General features: G+C 48.0%; 4 protein-coding genes across 6 annotated transcripts; all 4 read left to right on the top strand.

The window, feature by feature from the left end:
- Positions 1-226: 226 nt before the first annotated feature.
- LOC101778390 (AP2-like ethylene-responsive transcription factor ANT) lies at positions 227-4,421 on the top strand. Of its 3 annotated transcripts, none has more exons than XM_022822822.1 (9): positions 228-782; positions 870-1,410; positions 2,010-2,095; positions 2,230-2,238; positions 2,336-2,424; positions 2,513-2,586; positions 2,662-2,712; positions 2,816-2,892; positions 3,431-4,421. In XM_022822822.1, the coding sequence occupies exons 1-9, from the start codon at positions 467-469 to the stop codon at positions 4,051-4,053; spliced, it is 1,866 nt and encodes a 621-aa protein (XP_022678557.1). In that variant the 5' UTR covers positions 228-466; the 3' UTR covers positions 4,054-4,421. The 3 variants fall into 3 exon arrangements, with proteins under 3 accessions (XP_022678556.1, XP_022678557.1, XP_004985124.1); XM_004985067.3 differs by having other exon boundaries at positions 230-782; positions 2,013-2,095; XM_022822821.1 differs by having other exon boundaries at positions 227-1,410; positions 2,013-2,095.
- A 3,456-nt stretch (positions 4,422-7,877) lies between these two features.
- On the top strand, positions 7,878-9,627 carry LOC105913519 (F-box protein SKIP22). Its single transcript, XM_012842949.3, has one exon. The coding sequence runs from the start codon at positions 7,955-7,957 to the stop codon at positions 9,374-9,376; it is 1,422 nt and encodes a 473-aa protein (XP_012698403.2). The 5' UTR covers positions 7,878-7,954; the 3' UTR covers positions 9,377-9,627.
- Positions 9,628-9,765: 138 nt separating this feature from the next.
- LOC101779086 (transcription factor bHLH76) lies at positions 9,766-17,022 on the top strand. Its single transcript, XM_022823193.1, has 10 exons — positions 9,766-14,806; positions 14,930-15,101; positions 15,196-15,290; positions 15,401-15,547; positions 15,634-15,699; positions 15,800-15,868; positions 15,962-16,024; positions 16,124-16,318; positions 16,399-16,468; positions 16,583-17,022. Exons 2-10 carry the CDS (start codon positions 14,930-14,932, stop codon positions 16,600-16,602), a joined length of 897 nt encoding a protein of 298 aa, XP_022678928.1. The 5' UTR covers positions 9,766-14,806; the 3' UTR covers positions 16,603-17,022.
- An 840-nt stretch (positions 17,023-17,862) lies between these two features.
- On the top strand, positions 17,863-21,433 carry LOC101777997 (protein SHORT HYPOCOTYL IN WHITE LIGHT 1). Its single transcript, XM_004985066.4, has 3 exons — positions 17,863-18,312; positions 18,420-18,485; positions 20,836-21,433. Exons 1-3 carry the CDS (start codon positions 17,920-17,922, stop codon positions 20,989-20,991), a joined length of 615 nt encoding a protein of 204 aa, XP_004985123.1. The 5' UTR covers positions 17,863-17,919; the 3' UTR covers positions 20,992-21,433.
- Positions 21,434-25,195: the final 3,762 nt, after the last annotated feature.

Here is a 25,195-nt window from a genome sequence, read left to right as displayed (position 1 = left end):
ATATTATGAATTAACCTTTTTAATTTATATTTAATACTTGTATCTTAAAGTGACAGTGACTAATCTGAACCAAACATGCACTTGGCTAATGGCCTGGCCTCAATAAAGGGTGCACAAGCAGTAGCAGCCCTAGCGCGCACACTCCTCCTCGGCAACATCTGTCTCCCGTCACAGATCCCTAAGAACCTATGGAACGGATAGGTATGAGGAAGCCATAGATATTTCTTATTTACATGCCTACAGATGCATTAGGAGTGGTACTTATCCACCAATTTGCTTCGGCCCCCCTCATTCCTTTTGCTCGGTTCCACGACCCGGGTCTCTCTCATCAGTTCACATGAGCGTGGTGGTAGCGTTGGGCTAGTGACTAGTGTTAGCGATACGAGTGAAGCAAAGCGCAGGCGCAGCGCAGCACAAAGGAAAGGAGAGGGCTCGAGAGCAACGAGGGCTTGCGTTTGCATGGTCGATGGGAGAAATGGCCAGTGGTGGCAGCAACTGGCTCGGCTTCTCCCTCTCACCGCACACGGCCTTGGAGGTGCCCTCCGCTTCTGAGCCCGCTCCTGCTCATCAAGCTCCACCTCCTTCCAGTACCACGATCTCCTCTTCCAGTAACAACGCCGCTGCCACTTCCAACTTCCTCTTCTCGTCCATGGCCACGCCCTATCCGGGCTACTACTGTGTGGGCGGCGCGTATGGCGATGGCACCAGTTCTGCCGGCGTCTACTACTCCCACTTGCCTGCCCTGCCCATCAGGTCCGACGGCTCCCTCTGCAACATGGAAGGTCACTATACTGCCCTTCTCCTCCCTCCCTCTCTTTACATCGTATTATCTGTATCTCTAACATTTTGGTCTTCTTGGCATGGAGTAGGCACGATGCCATCGTCCCCGCCGAAGCTGGAGGACTTCTTGGGTGGTGGCAATGGCGGTGGCCAAGAAACGGCCACATACTACAGCCACCAGCAGGGCCAAGAAGAGGTGGCAAGCAGGGATTACCACCAGTACCAGCACCACCAGCTCGTCCCCTACACCTTCCAGCCGCTGACAGAAGCCGAGATGCTGCAAGAAGAGTCGGCGCCAATGGACGAGGCCATGGCCGCGGCCAAGAACTACCTCCTGACGAGCTACGGCGCTTGCTACAGCAACGGGGAGATGCACCCGCTGAGCCTGTCGATGATGAGCCCCGGGTCCCAGTCCAGCAGCTGCGTCAGCGCGGCTCCGCAGCAGCAGCAGATGGTCGCTGTAGCCGCTGCTGCTTCTGCGGCCGCTGCCCAGGGGCACAGTAATGGCGGTGGTGAGCAGTGCGTGGGGAGGAAGAGGGGCACCGGCAAGGGAGGCACCAAGCAGCCGGTGCACCGCAAGTCCATCGACACGTTTGGGCAGAGGACCTCCCGGTACAGGGGTGTCACCAGGTAAGCTGCTTACGAAGATCTCCGCTTTTCCTCCTGTCATCTCTTGTTGCGTTTGTTCGTCAGTAGGATTCGTACGGGCAATGCTTTGCCTCTTTTAGTTCTGAGTCATATGTATGCTTCGCAACTCTTCTGCGCACACTCTGACGTTGTTTCCTCCTCTGCGGCATTGATCATTTGGTCGGATTTTTGCACATTGCTCGGCTTGTGAAAATCAATTTACTCCTGGTTCATTTGGAGTATTTGCCTCATGTTCTGCCCTTGTTAGCCTCCAGCATTGATGTGGCTGTGCTGTACTTCTGTTATGCTCTGCTATCCTTGTTTAAAAATTCAGTAGGCCAGGAACTCATGCTTGACGCCAAATCGTTATAATGCTTAATCTTATTAGAACAGTTCCTAATTTGTTTGTTCCACTTCACAATGTTAAAGCCTGGGATCTCTGATCCTTCTGGTGCCCCTGCAGTTCTGCTGATTATTATGGCACCTCTCTTTTGTTTGGGAGCACATTATTTAGCCTGGTTTTTAGGCAACCAATTTAATTTTTTTGCGCTCGCTTCATATATTGAATGATGAAGGTTTTTTTTGTGTTTGATCCACTGGAGCAGGCACAGGTGGACTGGGAGGTATGAAGCCCACCTCTGGGACAACAGCTGCAGAAAGGATGGGCAGACCAGGAAAGGAAGGCAAGGTTGAAATCTAGACAACCAAAATAAATGATGTAGCAAAATTTATGCAGTTATAGCTCTTTCTGACATTTTGATTCCTCTTCTTTTGGAAATGTCGTTCTGGGGTTTGTCATGACTGAAATGCAATTGGTTGCAGTATATCTAGGTAACAAAACATTTCTTACCCGATCATGCCTTTCATTGTCCGGTCAGCTACGCCCAGCTCCAGAAATATGAAATGTGATTTCTTTTCTGTGAATTAGGTGGTTATGACACTGAAGACAAGGCTGCAAGGGCCTATGATCTTGCTGCTCTGAAATACTGGGGTCCAGCTACTCATATCAATTTCCCCGTAAGTGTTCATATTGAAGTTTCATCCAAGAAAACCGGAGGTTTGATGTTTATTTGTGTAATAAGGTAATACACACTTTCTTTGGCAGGTAGAAAACTATCAAGGTGAGCTTGAGGAGATGAAAAACATGACAAGGCAAGAATTTGTTGCGCACTTGAGAAGGTTAGTGCTTACTATTTTGCATGCATTATAAGTCAAATTGCCTTCCTGCATTTCTGAAGTTGTTACTGATCACAGGAGAAGCAGTGGGTTTTCTAGAGGTGCCTCCATCTACCGAGGGGTGACAAGGTTTGTTTGGGCAGAATTTGCCAGCACATTTTGCTTTCTTAGCGCAGACAGCAAAAGCACATGTAGAAACCATCCCAATATATTCATGTTGATTGCATTACAGGCATCACCAGCAAGGAAGATGGCAGTCTCGGATTGGCAGGGTTGCTGGGAACAAGGATCTATACCTTGGCACTTTCAGTAAGAAAGATCTCTATTTGACCGTAGATTTGTAGGGCCTAAATGCTTCTACAAAGTAATGTGCCTCTCAAGTAAAAGAAGCTTTTGGTGCTAATCCTTTGGTGGTGCGACTGCTGTACCATGCTAATTGTCGCATCAAAGTACATTTACCGGAGAAGATAGACTTGGAACTTAAACTTTTACTGCTAATCGCTGGTTTTGTGCTTTGCTTTTGCGATCAACTTTAATCCGTGGGGTACACACACATTCTTCTTGATCATTCTTTGCTTTTTCAGATAGTTATACTTTTCTATACTTTTCCTAAGGCTGTGACCTCTGACCAAAGCAACCTGTTGACTGTTTTGAATGCTCCATTGAACACTTGAACTAAAATATGATGTTATCACGGCATAAAAGTAATCTGATCGGGAATCACACTTTACATTAGGATCTATCTTGGTTTTTCAATGCACAAACTAAATTAGTTTCTACATGAATGTTTTTTCATAGGCCATACTCACAGCTAAGTTCGTTATTGCATCATTTGCTGAACATGCAGCGACTCAAGAAGAAGCAGCCGAGGCTTATGACATAGCTGCCATCAAGTTCCGCGGCTTGAACGCGGTGACGAACTTCGACATAACCAGATACGATGTCGACAAGATCTTGGAGAGCAGCACGCTGCTGCCTGTGGAGGAAGCACGCAAGGTCAAGGTGATCGAGGCGGCGAACGGCGTTCCTGTGATACAACTTGGTGGCAGGGAGCTCAACCCTACCGAGGAACCAAGCGCCAACTGCAGGATGGTGCTCCATGGATCTTCCCAGGAAGCTGTGCATTGCCCAGAAGCAGTTGATCACCAGAAGGGCATGATGAGTGACTCTAACTCCTCACTGCATGGCATCGTTGGGCTTGACGTCGAGTGTGTAGCCCATGATCACCACCTTGACGTTCAAGGCAAGTCTGGTGGCGTCAACTTCTCCAACTCCTCATCACTGGTGACAAGCCTAGGCAACTCCAGGGAGGGTAGCCCCGAGAGGCTGGGCCTGGCCATGCTATACGGCAAGCAGCAGCAGAATGCCGTGAGCCTGGCCTCCATGAGCCCCTGGATGCCTATGCCAGCGCCGACAGCGCAGCACGTCGTTTCCCACCTCCCTTTCTTCGCCGCCTGGGCTGATGCCTAGCTGATCCAGATGGAGCTCAGTAGTAACTGCCCAATCTTGCTCGCCATTGCTGGTTTTTGTAAACTGAAGCAGGATTGGCAGCACCAAGTTAGTTAAATTAGCTGCAGTAGCAAGGTTGGTTAGTTGCCATGTTGATTGGTGTAGTGCTATGCAGTAGAAGATCGGCCTTAATTAGTCTACAGCTGATGCACAATCTCAGTAGTGGTGGTAGGCTGCTGGTAGCGTTCTTTTGAGCCTTTCTTTTGGGGAAAATTGGTTGGAATGTAGTATGGCTCACTTTTGAACGTTACATGAAACAACAAGGCTGTTGCAACTTGGACGGAAAAGGAAAAGGGTTCGTGAAATGAGATGGCTCGTCTTTGCTGGTACGGTCACTCGCAGGCAGAGGCAGGTTTGTTCTGTGATCACGGTGGGGTCGTCGCTGGCTTGGCTATGTACACAGTGGAAGATCTTTTGACCGCTGCCTCAGGGAGGGGTCAGGTCGGATTGCCTCACGTTCTTTTTCGCTTTTCTCTGCATGGCATGGCATCTTTGTTCGTGATGGCAATGAGTATCATAAGCATCCCCCTTCCCATACGAGGGGAGCTTTGCCGCAGGGCTGCCCGCATCCCGGCCCCAATCATTCCAAAAGGGAGCCGAGAGAGATTCCCGTGGCATGCTTCCATGTCCCAACCAACCTGCGGCGTCATCATGGCATGTCCTGTGACGAACATGTTGGCTCCTGACGAACTGAGGACGGTGCCGTAGATGTGGTTTGCCATTGCAAATCTTGCTAAGTTTTTTGGTTCAGTCGAATTTCGTGGCCTTTAACATGATTTTGCTACGTGCGTTTCTGATAGAGTGCCCAGCAAATAGGTCTGCTGTACTCCTTGTGAATGTGGATAAAAATGGTCAAAACTCACAGTTGGTTCCACAGTTTAAAGGACGCTCCTTTTGAATGCTCTCCCGGCCGTTGTGGTGGTGTGATGCCGGGCGGCACTACCGCCGTGGAACATTGATGCGCCGAGCGGCCAGCGACTTGCCGGCACAAAGCAGGGAACCGGAAGCGACGGGTTTGACCCCTCAACATTGTCCGCATACCCCCGAAGGGTTACGCGCAGTCGCGCACAGTGCGTCCACAGCGAAAGCGTTGGTCGCTCGCCGCCGCCCGCAGCCGCGCGCGAGCCCTTGGCTTTTGCCTCTCCAGATGCGACAGCACAGCCGCCCGACCGACCGCCCAGCCAGCTAGAGCTAGCGAGCGTAGCGAGCCCCGCTGGCTCCGCGCGGACTCGCCGCTCTGCCCGTGCTCCGTGCTGCTGGCTCCTCCGTCCCATGCTCCCATGTGCCCGCCGGAACCGGCGCGCAGGCGGCCTGCCCCCGTCAGGCAGCCGGCCGGACGCGGACCCCGCGCCCGCGCGAGGCGCGTTGGAGGAAGCCGTCGGCCGGCCGGCGGGCGCATGCATGCGATGCGACGCAGGCCGCAGCGGTGGGCGGGGTCGAGCACCAGTGCACCAGTCCCGTGTCGCGTCTCGGCGCGGCGGGGGTGGGGACGGAACGTGCATGTGCATGGCTGCGCGATGCGAGGCGAGAGCGCGTGTGCGCGCGCCGGCGTAGCAGCAGCCGTCTCCGTACCAGGGGTCGCGCTTGGCGGTTGCGGTCCGCGCGCTCGGCGACGCGTGGGTGCCGACAAAGGGCGCGCGCTGCGACTGTCCTGGCGCGGCGCGGCTTCGCTGCGGCGGAAGCGGAACGGGCTTGGCAGTGCTGCAGGGGGCGGGAGCCTGCTCGGCTTCGGCAGACAGAGAGCAGTCGGCAGGGCGCCCGTGTCGTCTTGCGCGGAGTCCTCGCCGGCCCGGCCGCGGCCGCGGCCGCCGATCGATCGACCTCGGCGTGCACCCACCAGCGTGCCTTGTATGTGCAGTACCACGTAGCGCTGGTGGGGGTACATTCTGCCGCGCCCTGTGTGTACCCGTGCATTCTACATACAGTTCAGTAGTTCACGTGCATCGTCACCGCCTCTCGCCGTTTGCAGCAGGCGGCTGCCGACGCAACAACCCTCCGCCCTAGTAGTGTGCCAGTAGAACGTGGCGAGGACGGTGCAGAAGAGATGGTTGGAAGCCGATCGAGGGCCAGACCCTGACCTAATCTTCAGCGAGACGGTCACGGGGTAGGCAGGTTGCGGTGCCACCAACCAGAGCGATGTACTTGGACGCATGCACCTGACCCTGCTCGTGGCCTCGTGAGTGTTCCCTACGCGTGTCGTCGTACGCCGCGCGCAGCCACAGCTGCTGTTCGCAGAGACTAGCTGAGTGACCGAGTGAGCGAGTAGTCGTTGGAGCGTCGCGTTTTCGTGAAAGGGACGGGTCGGCTTCGGCTTCGGCTCCACCGGTATCGGTTGCAGCCCTGTCGGTCTCGGTCAACCGCTTTCGGCTTTCATCAGAGCTGCTTTCGCCTGCTCGAAAGGAACGAGGTCCTTCAGACCTCAGGTTCGTGGATGCTCATCATCCTATCTCTTGTGTCTCGCATCGCAGTCACCGCACGTCTATCAGTGTTCTCCCCACGCCGGACAAACACAAGCTCGGTGAGAAGCCTCACGCTGTCATTCAGGTACTTTCTCTTCCTGCCAGCTCGAGCAGGAATTTTTCCCCCCGTCTTCCTTTTTGAGAGGCTAGAGCGAGGAGTGTTGTCTGGCTGGGCCTTGAGATGGTCTCTCGTTAAGAGACCATCATACGGCAGGGCCCATTTTGTGAGTAGCCCATCACGAACTCGGCCGGCAGACCCACCAGGCTCACCTGAACAGTTTGCGCTTGCCGCCATGCTTGCTTGATGGCACTGCTCGCGAAGATCTTGCAAATGTTGAGGGCACGTGCAAGGGAACGAGGAATCTTGCAGCAGAGGGTGGTAACCTTTGGAAGAAGCTCGACGATTATGGTTGGGAGTTCTAAGGAGAATGAGAGCTCGTCTGGTTTCTGCCTACGCGCGCCGTCCCAATCTTCGTCAAAACAGCAGCTTGCTATTTTTTCTTGTGATTTATTCCTACACGCGTGATTTCGCGAAGTGTGGATGCGGAATACAACCGCGCGTGGACACTGGCGTCAGGGTGCCACAATCTCCGCCTCTCCACCGCCGATCCAAATGCTCGCCCATGAATAGTTGGTTGGGCGACATCCAAACACCCTGAATGCCAAGGCCATGGTTTTCTGAATTGGACTAAAGAATAACACGTGGCTCCGTAACAATTTCAGTCTTGGCTTTGAGTAAATCGGGGTAACCGTTTGACCGCAATATTCTACATTTATGGCATAGATGAATCTTGAAGCCCCTAGACGGTTCTCTGTTTTATCTATTGAAACATTTATAGTGTACTTGTTACTTATCGGTATAGCAATGCCCACAATTTCTTATTCTCGTGCTTCCCACGTTTACACATTTTTATCCATCTATCTATTTCTGCTCTCTTGAAAAAAATCTATCCATTTCCTCATCACCCGTGATACATGTTTAAGCTTGAACATGTCTATATAGTCTAGTGTTGGGTCTGTTATTGTCTTTTATTATCGTCTGTTATTCTCTTCAGGTTACCTCATCAGAATGTTTTTTTTTTTGGAGAAAGGCACCAAAAGGTACCTTTGAAGTTTGCACTTTGAGGTGGCCCTAGCAAAAATATTTAAGAGACACCGCGCTAGATGGGCCTGTACTGTAGATGGCACAAGAGAGACCGCGCTAGGTGGGTCTATTTGTGATCCAGCTCTAGCCCATCACGAACTGGGCCTGCAGACCGCCCCTATTTCATCGTGGCCCACTACCAGTTCTCTCAACCGGCACCATTTCTCAAGTCAAGTGCCAGCGCCACCGCGACGACTCATCGAGTCATTGTTTGTCCTCATCCATCCAAAATTCCAAATCGCAAAAAATCCCCTTCACCATGAAGCTCCGATTGCGGTCTATGGAGGCGCGCGGCGGCGCCGCCGCCGTCGAGACCCACCGCGTGGATCTGCCGCCCACGGCCACGCTGGGCGACGTGAAGACCCTCCTCGCCGCGAAGCTCTCCGCGTTGCCCGTCCCCGCCGAGTCCGTGCGCCTCTCCCTCAACCGCAGCGAGGAGCTTGTCTCGCCCGACCCCGCCGCCACGCTCCCCGCCCTCGGCCTCGCGTCCGGCGACCTCGTCTTCTTCGCCCTGTCTCCTCTCACAGCCCTCGCGCCGCCGGCTCAGGCCCTGCCCCGGAACCCTAGCCCGGGTTCTGGCTCCGTTCCGACCGCGATGGCTGTCGACGGCGGCAAAGGATCAGAGAAGCCCAGCACCGGAGGCTCCTCGCTGCAGGCGCGAGCTGTGGTCGTGAACCCTAGCGTTCCAGCCGCATCCAGTCCTGCGGATGTGGTGATGGCGGAGACCGTCGATGCCACGAAGGGCTGGTCGAGTTTTGTGCTTAGGGATCTCAAGCGGGAGATGGGGAACGTCGTTGGCGCAGAGGGAACCGCTGGAGGTCGTCTGGTTGCAGCCCTACATGCAGCTTTGCTTGAGTTCGGCTTCCACATCACTAATCCGATGGGGTCACGCCTCTCTCTGCCACCGGACTGGCCGCCAGTTGCTTCGAAGCCACTGGCCATCAAGTATACCATACCGGAGCTTTCACCGATGTTACATGTGGCCGAGGAGGGGAAGGTGGCAGTGCTTAACTTCTCCTTGATGCCAAATTTCGTGATAGTATACGGTTATGTGCCTGGGGCGCAGTCTGAGGTGCGCCGATTGTGCTTGGAGCTGCCAAGGCTTGAGCCTTTGCTGTATCTGGATAGTGATCAGCTGAGTGCAGTGCAGGAGAGGGGGATTCTTGATCTGTGGACAGTGCTGAAGGATGAGATGTGCCTGCCACTGATGATATCTTTATGCCAGCTGAATGGTTTGCGCTTGCCCCCATGCTTGATGGCTCTGCCTGCTGATCTGAAGAGTAAGGTCTTGGATCTTTTACCTGGGGACGATCTTGCAAGGGTTGAGTGCACTTGCAAGGAAATGAGAAACCTTGCAGCAGATGATAGTCTTTGGAAGAAGTTTGTACAGTTCAGAAATTCTGGTGAGGGTCCTAGAGGGTCCATGAGCGCGAAGGCCATATTTGCAGAAGCATGGCAGGCCAATAAGAAGCGGCAGAAGAGGCCCCATCCAACCTTTTGGAACTATGGCTGGGGAAACAATCCTTACAGCCACCCACTTAGGCTGCCATTGATCGGTGGGGACTCAGACAGGCTACCGTTTATTGGGAATCAGGGTTCTGTTGGGCGTAACTTTGGAAATCAACGAAGGAACATCGTGCCAAACTGCATTCTTGATGGCCACCGCCATAACTTCCTTTGAAGCCATTTCGGGTTTTACTTGTATGCTAAAAGTATTTTGTAAGAAGCGGTGCGTAGACGGATAGACCGTCTTGTTCATATCTCCAAGTTGCACGCTTATGCTTTTGCAAAGCACTCTCACCCTCATCCTATGCATTTGCAGAGCACTCTTATCCTTATATTGCCTTAGTATCTTAGATCCTGTCTTTTCTGTTTTTTATGATACCAATGTAATCCCTGCCCTAGTAATAAAGTACCCTTGTTCTATTCTCAGATGAGTTTTTCTAGATATTGGTTAATATATAGAGAGATGTAAGATAATAATAGCTCAAACTTCAGTGTGCTGCTTTAATTTATTGGCATTGAATGTGCAGTCTATAACAATGATAGCTTAATTGTACACCTCATTTATATTCTCCACATATACCATGGCGTCAATATATATACAGGCTACTTTCATTAGTTCGGTGATAAATTGGATAATCAGGTCCTGCTATTATAGTATTATTTCATCAATCTATTGAAGGGATTGTTAAACAAAATAATCTAGAGTTGTATGAAATAATGGAAACATGTACCAAATTGGTCCCCTTTTGTTTTTCTTGAAACAGTGAATATTTCTAATGTCAAATCACCTTCTTGTTTACAACCTGAACACCTGATACACTTTAGTTTACTTTGTTGGTAATGTGTACCGCTAGATGGTTTATGGATGTTTTTTTGTTTTGTTTTGTAATTTCTATGTCCGAGAGAATCATTGCAATCATTCAAACCTAAAACCTTAAACAAAAGGACATGTGAATAGTTTAGGATGTATACAACATCCTCCCTACGTTCTCGAATATATGACGTTTATTACAAGCAAATTAGTTTTGCTGAACTTTTATGTTATATATTCAAGGACGGAGGTAGTACTACAGATTTATGTTTATGTAACTAGTTGAGGCTATAAGCCTATAAAATTTTGTACCTGAGTGATGTTGATTTAACAACAATGATCGATCTGGCCTGCTGTTGTGTGGCGGGGTTGAATTGCTCACAGGAGGTTAAGGTGCAAATCTCATCTCCACGTAGCGGTGGTGGATTGAGAAAGCAGAGAGATAGAGAGGAGGTAACTTCTTTAGTGATTCATGAATGCACCTGTCTTAATGCTGAGGTGGCCGGATGAAACAAACTCCTAGAAGCCAAATCTTAATCCTAACATACTTATCACCTACCTTAATGGAAAAGCTAAGGGCAAGCACATATGTAAATGGCTTATGCCGTGCTGGACCTTTTTGGTGCCCCTGGTGTAGGCGCATCTCCACATAGCACATGCCTACAAGTTTATCTGACAGAGAACTCTAATGCTCGTGAGTTTTGATCATGTGTGTTTTTGTGCAATACTCTGACCAAAACCAAATATAACTGTAAGAAGTTGTAAAGCATATTTATTTTTTGTTATAGTATGTGTGATGCATAACTCACTGTTGTTACATTTTCGCTGCTTTCCTAGGTGATTTTTGCAAGCACTGGGCGGTTCTCTTTTCTTGCTAGAAATTATGAGTAAATGTGTTACCTTCAGTATTATTATTATAGCTCTTAGTTTAGTTTCTTGTGAGTCCTCATTTACATATTTATTTACATATTTTCTGGGTCGCCGATTGCATGTTTATGATGGAATATCCATGATGTTGCATTTAACTGGCCTCTTTATTGAGACTGTAGTATCCATGTCCTTATTCTCCTCATGGTTCTGACCTGGACGATTCAGAAAGTTGATAATACATTTCTATAATGTTTGAGAGATTGATAGTTCTGGATCTGATCTTATGTATTCATTTGAGCAGAATCTTCACTTTGATGCTTTCTTGAATCATCCACATTTCCCAGAGTGTGTATATTTAATCTGAACTTTGAGGTGCTTCCCAGTTCTGGCTCGATCATTTTCATTACGCAATTCAGTCATATCAGACTGGGCATAGCGTGGGATGATCATAATTTGCTGAACTTGTAAAGCATTTTTTGCCTGACGCCTCTGTACCATGTTGCTTTCTATGGCCTATGATGGATTGAATGAACTATAGAGAGATCACCCTCCACCATTGGTGGCTTGGAGCTGGGGGACCAAAGATTGCAAAATTTCTTTAAGGTGAACTTTATATTGACCACAGGAAGAAAGATCACTTTTTTGGTGTACGCGTGCATCTTGTTTACACATGTTCTATTGACTATTGGCCCCATTTATTATTTGATATTATGTTATTAAACCATGAAATATCTGTCATGAGATTTAGCTTTCTGATCACCTGTCTTTGGACTGGGACTGTGAGCCACTGTTACAGTACTAAAATCAGAGCTGTACGGGGCGTCTCGGAGCCCGAGAAAGGCTTCAACTTTCTGTGAGATGAACTCTTTGCTTGTGGTTTGGTGCACTGAAAAGATTGGGACTGGGGACGGCATGGGAGCAAAGAGTTAATAAATCCAGATGGGGTAAGTAAGTGTTTTACTGCCACGAAATCCCTTTGCTATGATTGTTGATCTGAACTTCGGTTCTAGGTTAACTTGTGGTTGGTGATATGCTTTATGCAGTAGCAGTTGCACTAGGTGTGGCTGCTTTACAAAAGTAGTCGGGTGTTACGTACTTACGTCGGTGCTAGATCATTACCTGTATGAATAATTTATCGTTTGTCTACTGTACCTTCTATCGTTTGTGAAATGAATATGTGATGCCTGAAGTACAAATGAAAGTTTGATCAGCTTCTGCTGCTTTATGGAGAAGTGTTCTGTGTTGCAGTGCTAAATCTGAACCAGGGGTGGACCCAAGGCGAAAATTGAGAGAGGGCACAGCTTAAGAAACTTCCAGATGATGAAGCTTGAACATGGTAGAAATTTATCTTTTACCTTGATGTGAAAATTTTGAGTGAGGGCCTGTGCCCTCACTAGTGTCAACATGGGTCCGCCCCTGATCTGAACCATTTGGATCCGTATACTATTTCACTCGTCACTTCTATAATCTTGTGTAAAATACAAATACAATACTTCTGCATGTCCTTTTGACATAAAATAGAAATATGTTCCTGATGTGTTTTGATTTATCAGCATATGTTGGTCTTGAAACAACGGAAGATGATTGCAACAAGGCAGAATCTCTATTCCCTTGAACTGGGATTACCTTGGGAACAAGAGTACGATGGAAGCTGCACGGTGCTGCACAAGCGCCAACAAACCTCTACAGGTTTCCGGACAGTGAGAATCAATTCCAATTCGGTGACGATACACCTCTACCTCTGGCAGGCAGGATGCCCCTGCTGCATGCAGTTCTTCACTTTGACTGTATTATTCGGTGTCCAGCCCCCTACCAGCTTCCTCTCTCCACTATTGCTCGATAATAATTCTGGCAGCTGAAGCAGGTGGCAGCAATGGGCACCGGATTCTGAAAGGCCTTCAAGTGAAACAGTACACTGATGGACTGCTTGTTACATGGACACTTGGAAAGGTCCCCTCAGCTTTGCCTGTGCCGTCCCGTTATCTACCAACAGTATGTCAATGTGCATTTTGCAAATATACTAACAGGTGGTGCTTGAATGCTTGTTGGTAAATACAGTGTGATTCTTAAGCCAGTGTGGATGGATAATCTTGTGGTGACTTGTCTTCTACACCAAGGGACATACTTCTGTGCCTGCTACTATGTTTATACTGGGGTGTAAAATATAATTAAAAAAGCTGTGAGAGGTTGGTGGAGAACTGGAGACTACAGTGGGGTCTCCAGCCATTCATTGTTTTCAGTCGTAGCCACTGAGCCGCATGTCTGCGTGCCACTACAAGGTGAACACTATTCACTCTAGCAAAGGGGCTGGTGAGGAACAGCGGAACATCTGATCGAAAGAGGAGGAACAGGGGGCAGCAGTTCTAACCTCCGTGCTGGTAATAACAAAACTTTCTGTATCGTTGGTACTAATATATACTGTGCCATGCTCTTTGCAAATAGTTTTGTATTTAGGACAAGTACTTTACTTTATATATTATTAGTCTTTAGAAGTACTGCAGTATGATGCTTTCTTTGAAGACGGCATTATATTGCTTCCATCCCTTCGTGAGCATTCTGTCTCTTTGAACAGTACATGGGCGTTTCTCTCCCTCCCTCCCTCTCTTTTGGAGGAATTACGGGCAAGAGAACTATTAACTCATTAAATGGCATTGGCCTTCTTTCGGACGATTTCTACTCTTCATCGGAGTGTTTAGACCCTTCAGCAAGCATTTTGCTCGATCTTTGCTTAAGGGTTAAGTCCCAGCGTTTCTTTGCCCTTCCATCTTGGTCGAACTTAGCTTCTAATCACCTGGTGACTCTTACATCGTCATGCTATAGAACAGGATGTGAACTAATGAAAACGTATAATCTATTTAAATCTATCATTTATAGTTCTGGCATGGAATTTGGATGTTTGGAGGGTCAGTACGGACTGTTGCGTTTTGAGGAATCCCCTACCTTGGCCACAGGAATACAAACATCTAACTTTTTGGCTTTTCTCCATCATAGACCCTAATTTGCTTCCGCGGTTCTCCTTGTGATTTGAAGGTCACACTTTCTTAGCTGTTGCCCTCTTTCTTGTTCTCTGGATCTGATTCTACGGCTTCTGAATTCTCACATTTCCATCTGAGTGTGGCGGTGTGTGTGCAAGCTGGCAACTAGCTAACTTTGTTTCGGCATTGCACCTATCAAAATGAGAAAAACAACGAAAAATTGAACTTCAAATCTATGCCCAATCATTAGTTACAGGAACTTGAATTTGCATTCAGTATCTATGATATGCTGAATTGTGGAGTCTATTTCACCTTCTTATGCTAAGAACTGGTCCATCCTTGAAGAGTTCTATCCTTGTGGTGAAAATTAATTACTTTCTCAAACTTTAGGCCCATTAGTTGAGTTGGAATGAAAATCTGGAGGACAGAACTTTAATAGTGGCATGTTAAGAGGGTTTAAACTTAGATGGGCCCTGTTCATTGCCTAATAATTAACCTTATTCTGGGCAGGCCCATACATACACTGGATGACAGTAGCATCTGATCCTTGGGTTGGTCACTAGGTCTTCAGTTTGCAGCACCAACTGTAAGCGATCTTCATTCAGAGCTCTCTTTATTCTGATCTCTGGATGTGATCCAGCTGGTGCATGGTTGTTAGTAGTACTAGTACCAGCAATTCTATTCCAGGGCTTGGTTTCCGCTTTTGCCCTTGCGTTTGTCTATTGCATCAGGCTTACTTAGCCTTTTCACTTTGGACAATCTTTATGTAAGGCTGCAAGGGTTAGTTGTTCCTTGTTGAGCCTTGCAAGGAATTGACTGTGTCCAGCTCCCGATCTACTCCACCCTTTAAGTAAAGCTCCTTCAGTTGGCAAACCTGGCAAGTTAGAAGGTTATCGGGTATTCCCAAAAATGATTGGAACATCGCACTGAGTTCAAGTATCAAACGCAGGTTGGTGACTCCATTTCTTCAGTAGTACATAAGTTCGTGGCATATGTACCTTCAGTTTGCTACATGCATAGAGCTACCTCCTCAGTTTGGAAAATGACAAGATCAATCATTGTTTCTTGGCAGATGTATTCCCCTCCCTGCACCGATCCTGAAAGAGAGGAAAACCTGTGCTTCGCAGTCGGAACTAACCTGCTTGCTTCACTAGAGCATACCATGGATTTTGATGAGCCTATCATCTTTCCAATGAACAATGTAGGCATGCAAGAGGGGGTTCAGCTTTACAATTCTGCTGGGGGTATATTTCTTCTTAGTTCAGTTTTTCAGGAATAGTTGCTGTTGATCTGTGAAGCTTCTGACTAAAAAAATTTCATGTTCCCGACTCTTCCCAGATACTCAGCTAAGTAGAAATATGAACACAGGCAAGTGTTTAAAGGGTGCTAAAAGGAAGGGTTCAGGAGAGGACAGTTCATCACTACATTCTCTAGTAAGGAAGCTAGAAGCTATCACTGCTTTGTCTCATCAGTTGTGCTGTATTTCAGTCCTCTCTTTTTAAGAATGTATTTCATTCTATGTACTTGTATTGTATTACTGCAGGATGAAACCGGTGCATTGTTGCAGCGAAAAGTCAGCATGCAGTGTGCTGATGAGAAGGCAACTGATGCTGGAACCAACAGAGAGGACTATGTGCATGTCCGGGCAAAGCGTGGCCAAGCCACCAATAGCCACAGCCTTGCAGAAAGAGTAATTTTTATCGCTGGGCAACATGATCAATGATCTTGCAATGCTCTAGTCTCTTGCTTATCGTAGTTTGTCCATTCGAAATGCAGTTTCGAAGGGAAAAGATAAATGAAAGGATGAAGCTTCTTCAAGACCTCGTCCCAGGTTGTAACAAGGTATGAATGCCATCAAGCACACGATAATGCTCATATTGATGTGATGACGGTGCGCTCTAAGCCTCTAACCAATGGGAACGTGTTGCTTATGATGATGTAGATTACAGGCAAGGCCATGATGCTTGATGAAATCATAAATTATGTACAATCTCTGCAGCGGCAGGTTGAGGTAAGTGTAGTAAAACTTCTATTTGAAAGTTTTGTCAAGACTTGTTTTGGCCAACAACTGAAGCTTTGTGTCCATGTTTGTGTTGGTTTTCAGTTCCTTTCAATGAAGCTTTCAGCTATCAGTCCCGAGATGAACTGCGATTTCGATCTGCAAGATGTAAGATTGCAAAGTCCAACTCTGGGGGCAAAGAACATATCTTGGTTTACCATTCTCATAGCCCATAGGTTGATCCTTCATTAATCCTTGTCATTGTAGATCCTTTGCTCACAAGATGCTTGTGCTGCATTTCCGGGATACAGTCTGCAAATGAGCAGTGTGCATCTGAATCTGTTCAGGGCATCTCAGCAAGGTTTCTTGCGTCCAGAACCATGCGGGGTGAGCCCAAATCCAGCAAATGTTCATGTGGCTAGACCGGTTCAGCAGTTACTTCAGCTACCTACATTTCCTCAGGTTTGTATTGGACGCCCTTGAGCAGCTTCAAGTGCCTTGCAACAACCAACATCAATTAGTAGTATTTTCTCCCATGGCAGAGAGGAGTGAACTGGGACGAGGAACTTCGCACCGTTGCTCCAGATGCTTTCGCTTCTGACGTTGGTGCTGGTACCTTAGAATTCTCGTGCTTTTTTAGCTTCTCCTGCATTTCTATGTTTTGCATTTCTCCTGCAGCAGCGTTCAACTTTGTGAGATTTCTCAAGGTCCATTTTGATGTTGCAGATTCGATGAAAGTGGAGTAACAAGTCCACATGACCACATCTGAAAGTTTGTTGGGCTGCTATCGGGAAGCTTTTGCAAGTTGAAACGGTGGCACGGCATCTCTTGGGATGATCTAGTTAACTTTGGTCTTCGATGAGAAGGATTCTGGTGTCCACCCATCATGTTCATGTACAGTTGACTAATCAAAGGGGTGAAAAGTTTGTGATCTGGTCAAAAGGATAATGTACTATGTTGGCCTGGAGCCCTGGAATTTGTGACGTAGCTGGATAGTGGTTTGATGGCGTGTGGTTCCACCTAGTTATTTGCTTGTAATAGCAGGTAAAGCTTAATATGTTTAACTGCATGTATCATAAAATATAAATTGCGGCGGTAGTTTAGAGTACGATAAAAACTAAGTTTCATTAACAATAGCATTGCACTTCTACGTATGTTCTCCCATATTTACGGCGAGATGTCTAGTCTGGTTTTTTAAATTAAAATCCTAATATGCCTTTCATTTTATAATGTTTTTATCCGTATATAAAAGTTGTGAACCTGAGCTGATCTACTTAGATTGTTCCCTCTATTTTGAAATATAAGATATCTAGTTTTGTTCTAAGTCACATACTTTTTACTTCGTCAAGTTTATTGAAAATATACATCAATATCTACATCAAATTATTTTTTAATTCACCTTGAATTTCGTGCTGAGCATGCTTTTATTCTACAATTTTAAATGTTAATATATATTTTTATAAACTTAGTTTGTTAATGAAAATCAATTTAGGATAAATCGTCGTACGGAGGGAGTAGTAAAGGGGGTTGATAACTTTCTACTCCCTCCATCCCAAATTGCAGGTACTTTTGGCATTTCTAAGTTTATAAGTTTTGCTATCTATCTAGATATATACTATATTTAAATACATAGTAAAAGTTATCAATCTAAATATGCCAAAACGACCTGATCAATAAAGTGACTATGTCATTTGTCGTTGGATTTTTCTATATCCAAATCATTCTCTTTTATGAAATTTAACGATCTATTGTTGTCGTGGAAAAAAGAGTATGCGAAATGACGAAAGATCCTTGTGATTTTCTGGAACTTCTGATTTCTCAATTTCGAAGATTTAATTTCTCTGCTTGATTTTTTTTTCTCTTAACCGAATCTTTCAAATCTAACACATTTTAATAAAATAAATATTTCCATGGACGAACAGCATTTTTGGACAATGTTAGAAGAAACAAACTCGTTTCTTTCTTACAGTAAAATCGAAAGAAAATGTAATACCGATAAGAAAAGGTGGGGACGAAGCCACCACCACCACCAACCAGCTCGCAGTCGCAGCCTCCCCGCTCCCATGGCGACCTCGACCTCGACCTCCCTCCTTCCCCCTCTCCTCCCCGCCCCTGCCTCCCCCCACCGCTTCCACCCCTCCCCGTCCGCATCCCCCCGCCACCTGCGCCTCTCCCCTACGACTCGCCTCCTCCGCGCCGCTCGGCGCCGACACCCCGACGCCGTCGTCGTCGTCCCGGACGCCCGCCCCTGGGTCGGCGATCTCTCGGGCGCCACCGCTTCCTACCGGGAAGGCGGCGGGGAGGACGAAGACGACGCGGAGGAGGACGACGACGAAGACGAGGACCGCAGCCTGGACCTACTGGCCCGATTCCTGCACTCCGTGTTCAGGAAGGCCTCCCGCCGGGCGCGCCGCGCCGCCAGGTCCGTGCTGCCGCCTTCAGTCCCAGCCGAGCTGGTCCGTTCCACTCTACTCGATTTCAGCTTTCAGTTGCAAATTGGCGACACAGAGGAATGATGATCTCGTTATTGGGCCCTGATCTGGTGCTGTTTGTGCGTGTGCAGGTAAAGTTCTCGGTAAATGGCGTGCTCGTCCTCACATTCTTATGGATCCTGAAGGGTCTTCTCGAGGTGAGCAACTCATTCATATGCTAAGCTGTTTGATGGCCTGCTTCATACCAATTATGTGCATCACTTGATCAATGCTCGTCTAATGCTCACGCCATCGGTGATGTGTTGTGTTTGAAGCGTGGATAGCAGTGTGGTTTGTTCTTCTGAAGGGCATGTCGGTTCAGGGATCAAGTACCTAGTTCATGTTGATGAGGCATCATTTGCATCCTGCTTGGAGAATTCGTTTAAATTTGGCCGTTGGTTAGTTTGATTTTAAAATTGTGAATTGATGTTTGGAACATTACTTGGGCTTTCACATCATTAGTGTTGTTTACGTAATGCTCAATTAGTTGGATATGTATTTCCCTTAAACCAGTGGATTACTTAGTTCTTCAGCAAAAGAGAAAATAGGTTCAAAAAGGAAGAGTATAAAGAAGTGCATAAGGCTTACTGAATGGCAAAGGTTTTGAGATAAAAAAAGTACAGACAATGCACCGCTGGGATAGGGCACAAGCTCTAGTAGAGACAATGCATAGGACACAAGATAATTAAGTAGAACTAGCCAAAGTAGAACTGTAGAAGCATGCACTGCTAGGATGATTATGCTAGGCTGAGACCTTTACAGCATGATAGTGTATCAGCCAACCTCTAGATGAACATGCTAGGATGGCTACGTGGCACCTGATAACTCAGGGCTGGATTCCAGTTAGCCACAGGCAGGATGTGTATAGGTCAGAAACGTAAACTGTAATTATCTGAGTGGTAAGATATGGTGAAAAACCTGTTTCCAGATGTGAGTTTGGGATTACGACATATGCAATTGAAGTATTGATCATACTAATGAAATTGATAGCATTATGTGAATGGGGATTATTTCAGTATGGTGCATGTTTGTACTGTTTTTTTAGGGCGCATGTTCGTACTGTACTACTGTTTGATAAGCCGCCCTGGCACTCTGCATCTAGTAATTTTCAACTTTGAACCCCTTTTACTTTCTAGCTAGTTTTATTCTTTCTGCTATAAACTGAGTGCATCAGTGCAGATTACAGGTCCCCTGAGAGCCTTTTTGTCTGTGCGGATCCTTTTTTTATCAGTGCTTATCATTTATTTCGCCAGTAGCAATTATCAGTTCACAATCAAAACAGCAAGTATCAACCCACCTGCAATCAAATGTTCACACGACCACTTTTTGGGCAATGTTGTTAATTGAAGCCCATCTGCAATTTGAGTACTTGACCTTGTGCAATCAAGCCCCCCTACAGCCTTGTAATTGTCTAAGTAGGCCCTTCCTTACGATCCTTTTAAACGGGCTTGTAACTATGCCTTTAAAAACCTGAGTATCTTTTGTGCTGGGCCAGGAAGCCCCCATTTGATTCTCGCTGAAATTCTGCTGCCCAAGCCTGGTACTGTGAGGTTGTCAGACCTGTAACTGTAAAAACTAACTAAATTAAGTTTCCATCCGGCTCCAGTTTTCGGGCTTGTTTACTACTGCCTTGGCACAGAATACCAATCAGATTTGTTGAGCTGGAGTTAATTGAACCGCATTTGGGCTTCAGCCAGGAATAATTTTCAGTTCTTGTAAATTGACGCAGCAGGTGAAATGGCTGTGTTGAATGTAAGCTAGGATTAACTTGTGGTTGTACTAGCTGACAAAAACATTGGCAAGAATCAGAAAAAATATATCATGAAGGATGAAGACAAGCTTAAGAATTATAGTGCAGATTTAAGTAGTTTGTTGTCCAGTCCGTATTGAAGGCAACATATGTCATTCATGTTATATTCTTGGTTACCAGTACTGGCCAATAATTTTGTTCACAATAACCCAGTTTACTTGGTCTTCCCCAACTGAGATCAAGTAGCGGTTGATCCGTGCAATAAACACCCCAATTACTCAATTAGGGTAGGGTCACAACTGCCTGGTATCAGGTCAGGCAAATGTCCAGCATCGACATTCATCAGCATGTGTCCAGATTTGTGTTTGAGACATTAATAAGGCTCACATCAGTCAGCTTTTTGGAAATTCCCCATGACTGCAATTAAATGGGGAGCCCATACAATGTTCTTGTCATATGCCTCTCAGTGCTTTAAATATAATTCTAAAAGAAATACTTTATATAGTAAACAAATGTCATGTTCAGTTTGTTTCTTGGACCTCTCAAAATAAGTTTGATTGTTGGCAAGATGGCAAGTCCATGAATTTGATTGTCTGCTTAGAGAATATCTACAATTTTTTCGGTGGATACATCACTAGAATATGGTACTTTGAGGAGCACATGGCATGATAAAAGGCCCTACGTTCTATTGCATTGACGCATGTTGCAGATTTCATATGTTCCTTTCAGTAAAACAGGTTCAAATTTTGTGTTCGCAGGTGGTCTGCACATTTGGAAGCATGGTGTTTGCAAGCATCCTTCTTGTTCGAGGAATATGGTCTGCGGTGACTTACATCAGAGAAAATCAGTACAGCTACATTCACCGGATCGACAACGATGATAGCCGATGGAGCAGAGTACAGGTTGCTGGTTGATATTTCGCCTTCCTTCTCTATGAACGGACACCCACACACTGCAACAACAGGCTCTAGAATAAATATATATATATATATATATATATATATATATATATATATAAAAGGCTACGAATGGGATAGAATGCTCCCAGTTCAATGCCAACCATGATGATTGTTATTGCTATACCCCACAGCTGAACGAGAATGAAACAAATCCACTTGTACCTGAACGGAACAGGTGGTTCTTCTCGAGCTGGACGCATTCAGGATTGATGGCTTGAGTTGGTTTGAGCATGCAATTGGGGGTGTGCTGGAAAAAAAAAAGAAATGAAATTGTGCTGAGTAATGTTTGCTGTTCTGATCGGGATGCAATTGGAGGTGCCTGGCAAAGCTTGTATGCATGTATGAATGAGACACGTAACGTAAGCAGCTAAGCTAGTCGCAGATATTGGAGAGCTCATGCTTGTTTTATGTGCGGAATACTCTGTTGGTTTAATTAGGCTCTGTTTGTTTGGTTTGGGGCGGCTAAATTTTAGGGACTGAAAAGTTTCGGTCCCTTTTAGTTCCTAAACTACTAAACATGGTGACTAAAAGGGGTTAAACTTTAGTCCTTAAACTTTAGCCCTTTAGTCCACAAGAGATTGCTAAAAGGGACTAAAGGAGATTTTAGATAGGGTCTGCCTCTCACTAATACCCCGTCCCTCCCTCCAACCCCACCCGTCCCGATCTGATCCAATCCTTTGCCGCACCTACCCCGCTGCTGGTCCCTGCCCTCCTCGGCACCCGCCCCACCGCCAGCCCTCGCCTCGCCGTCGGCCCCCGGCCACTCCCGCCCGCCCGCCCCACCATGAGGACACCTTGGGTGAGAACAGCTCGGACATCCGGTACGCCGATCGTGGCTTCCTCCTGCTCCCGCCGCAGGCCTCCGGCGGGACGATGGAGACGATGTGCCCCGAGAAGGCGTTGCGGTGGTTGAAGGAGGACCTGCCGCGGGATGGGAAGGTGAAGGAGAAGGACGCGACGATCAAACAGAAGAAGGAGGCTAGCCCGGCACTTGTGAAGCTCCTGGACCTTGGGTGCTTCCTCTGCTTCTTCCCATGGAAACGCTCTTTCTTCGCTTCCCTTGCTCGCGTCACGCTCTTGCTAGATTCTTTGCCCCTGGATTTGGATCGATGCCTTTTGCGCCTGGATCAGTCTCAGCTGACTGTGGCTGGTTGCTTCTGGATTAGGGGTAGTTGGTCTTTATTTAACTATTTTAATGGTTTTTAGTCACTAAAACTAAATAGGGGGATTAAAGTTTAGTCCAATGAATTAAGGAGGATTAAAATTTAGTTTAGGCCCAGTGGAACCCAACAGGGCCGTAGAGCGCAGGGCACTTCGATCTGGTTTCATGTGTCTGATGTTTTCGGCTGACCGTTCCGAGATGCAATGAACTCGACCAACTTCCGGGTTGCCTGCAGGATCGTGCCTGGGAGATGCGTGCCGGCCAACCGCCCTCTTCTGATCCGCACCACGTTGTTAGTGGTCGCTTCGGCGCTGTTCGTCTGTTCTTGCGACTTGTGCCCGTTCGTTCCATGTTTTCTGCTCGCCGCTGCTTCGATCCTGCCGTTGATTTGCGTGACGTCTTACAGAAGTTGCAGTTATCAGCTAACGCTGCTCAACGAATCCTCCTTGGACTCGTTTGGTTGACAGTTTGGCTGTCTGAATTTTATCGGGGCGTTTGAATTCGAGCTGTGCCGTGCGTCCTCGTATGGTCTTTCTAGTCTTGTTGGTGCCAAAGCTGCGGCAGGCAAGAAAAGAGCAGAGGACGTGGGCCTGTGCAGTCGCCCGTTTTCACTTTTTCACGTCACGGATAAAACAAAAGGAACAGAAAGAAGACGGTGGAAAGCGCGGTGAATAAAAATCGTGGCGCCTTTCCTTTAGCGGATCGCGACACGCCAGTTTGCTTACCAAATCTTGTCTGGTAGCTCGATCTCAGATCAGATCTGGGAATATTGGGATCCCCGGCTCTATTCCGTCGTATCAAGAGAAAGGTTCTCGTACAACTCCCTTGGAACACTTGCCGCCTTGCTGGTCGTTTCAGGAAAAGGAAAACTAGCATCACTGTGGGAGCTCTTGCCGGTCGTCTCAGAAAAATCCTAGCATGACGGTCCGAGCACTTGCCGGCACAACGAGAGCATAGTTTCGTTGTTCGTTGCCATTTGCCCATCTCCACCAAGTTGTGAGACGGCGATCCCACCTCCCACGGGCCACGGCCTGGGCACCTCGCGCGGCCTTGCTGGTGACCTCACGATCGGCGCGCCGCGCGCCCCCTCCACAGCCGCACATGAGAATGTGATCTTTCGGGCAACAGGGTCACGTGTCCGCGCCTTCCGCATGCGTGCGGCGGCGACGTGGCGCGCCCGGGGTCGCACGGCCTCCGGGAAACTAGTAGCCCACGTGTGCCGTGCGCCCGCAGAAATACTGACGCGTTCCGAATCCTCTTGATTGACCCGCATTAAAGGTCGCGGCGTCCTGATTGGTTTCGGTTCGTTGCGCGCCTGTAGCAGTAGTGTTCGTTGAGCAGCAGCGTCGGGCCGTCGGGGACGGGCGGTAGGAAAAACATTTACGCCGTGTGCTTGACCCATAAAGACGTCGCGTCGCGGTCACTATGCCGCGTGACCGATTTGGACGGCCGGCCGGGCGCTGCGGTAGCCTTCATGATGGTCAACCCCGCCGTGAATGCGGTCACTGATCTATCGGATTGAGACCCGAGTTTTTTTCCTTTCCACCAGTGTAGTAGCTTGTTCGGTTGGCCTGGAACTCGAAAATCACAAGACGTGCGTGCCATTGCTGTACCGGACAAGGACAGGAACGTGTGCTGCTTGTTTTTCTCTTCTTTTCTAAAAAAAATACTCCACATTCACCGCGCTGCTGGCCTGCCGCTGGGCGCTGGAGGATAACGGTCTCTACCACTCCAATAGACCGCAGATCACGACGCACGCAGCAGTTCCGAACGAATCGATATCATGCGCCTGTACGTAGCTACAGTGGCCAGTGGGCTCCGCTCGGACGTGTAAATGAAGCGCACATGACGGCATCGGCCCTACCGTTCGTTTTGTCCGCCCACCGTGCGCGCACATGTGGGTGTGGATCCGCCCCGTGCCCCCGTCCATAACTCCAAAAAGCGGCCGCACACTACTAGTACTACTACTTTCCCATGCAAGAAAAAAAGAAATTACTACTATTCAGAAAAGTATGTGCTCATCATGTCAATCGTTTTGCCTTGTCGATTCATGTTTTGCCGCTCACGAAAATGCTGACTGGTGATCGTTGACTAGTGTGAGCGCGGGAAAAAAAAATAGAAGACGAAACATGTGCACCGCATGGTTGGTACTGTCACGTACACCACTGGCGCACGAGTTTTGTTTACTGGGAAAATGGCTTGCTTCCAAATCTTTGGGCCTGTCCCAACATTATAGAATGTGTCCTTCTGATATTATACTGCACATCACGGGGGACAGGGGATGGATCACTGATTGCCAGCGGCGCGTGCCACGGGCATTTCAGCAAACCAATCAAATAATACTATTTTTGCATGCACCTTGATTAATAATAATCGGAGAAAAAAAATATCCACAACGTGATTAATTAAGAAAAGGACCGTCTCGGCTGCATCTGCATGCAGGACGCAGGCAGGAGTAGTGGTGCGATCTGAAACCAGGCGCCCGGACATGGGTTTGCATGCGCCGGATTCGCGCCCGTGACCGTGACCGCCGAGGCCCTCCGGATCCAACCGTGCGCGGCGAGACGGGCGCCCGCAGGCTGGAGCTAGGCGCCAGGATCCCGCCGTGCATGGCTGCCCATCTGGCCGGCTGCCAGGCACGCTCTCAAGTCTCAACTGGGCGTGGGCGCTGCTGCTAGATGCTGCCGCTGTCGCCTGCTGGAGCGGCCTGGCGTCTGATGCCTGGAGGAGGTGGCACACGTGAGTTGGCGCGCGTGGCGGTGCGCGCGGCGCGGCTGTCTCTACGCGCGCCGTGGACCAGCTGCATGCGTGACATCTGATTCCTATTGTCGTCTCTGCTACTCCCATATCTAGATTCCTATTTCTCCCCAGCTTTCGTCCCACCCATCACCCATGGTTTTCCCTCTCTTCGGCATCGCGCACTCCGTCGTCCCGCCGAGCTCCGCTGGTCCCGGCGGCCGCCGCGGGTACCACGGCCACTATGCGCGCAAAAGGGAA

The sequence above is a fragment of the Setaria italica genome, chromosome IX (genome assembly GCF_000263155.2).
Source record: "Setaria italica strain Yugu1 chromosome IX, Setaria_italica_v2.0, whole genome shotgun sequence".
NCBI lineage: Eukaryota > Viridiplantae > Streptophyta > Magnoliopsida > Poales > Poaceae > Setaria > Setaria italica.
Note: the sequence above shows the minus strand (reverse complement) of the source record. Positions and strands in the feature narration are given on the sequence as shown.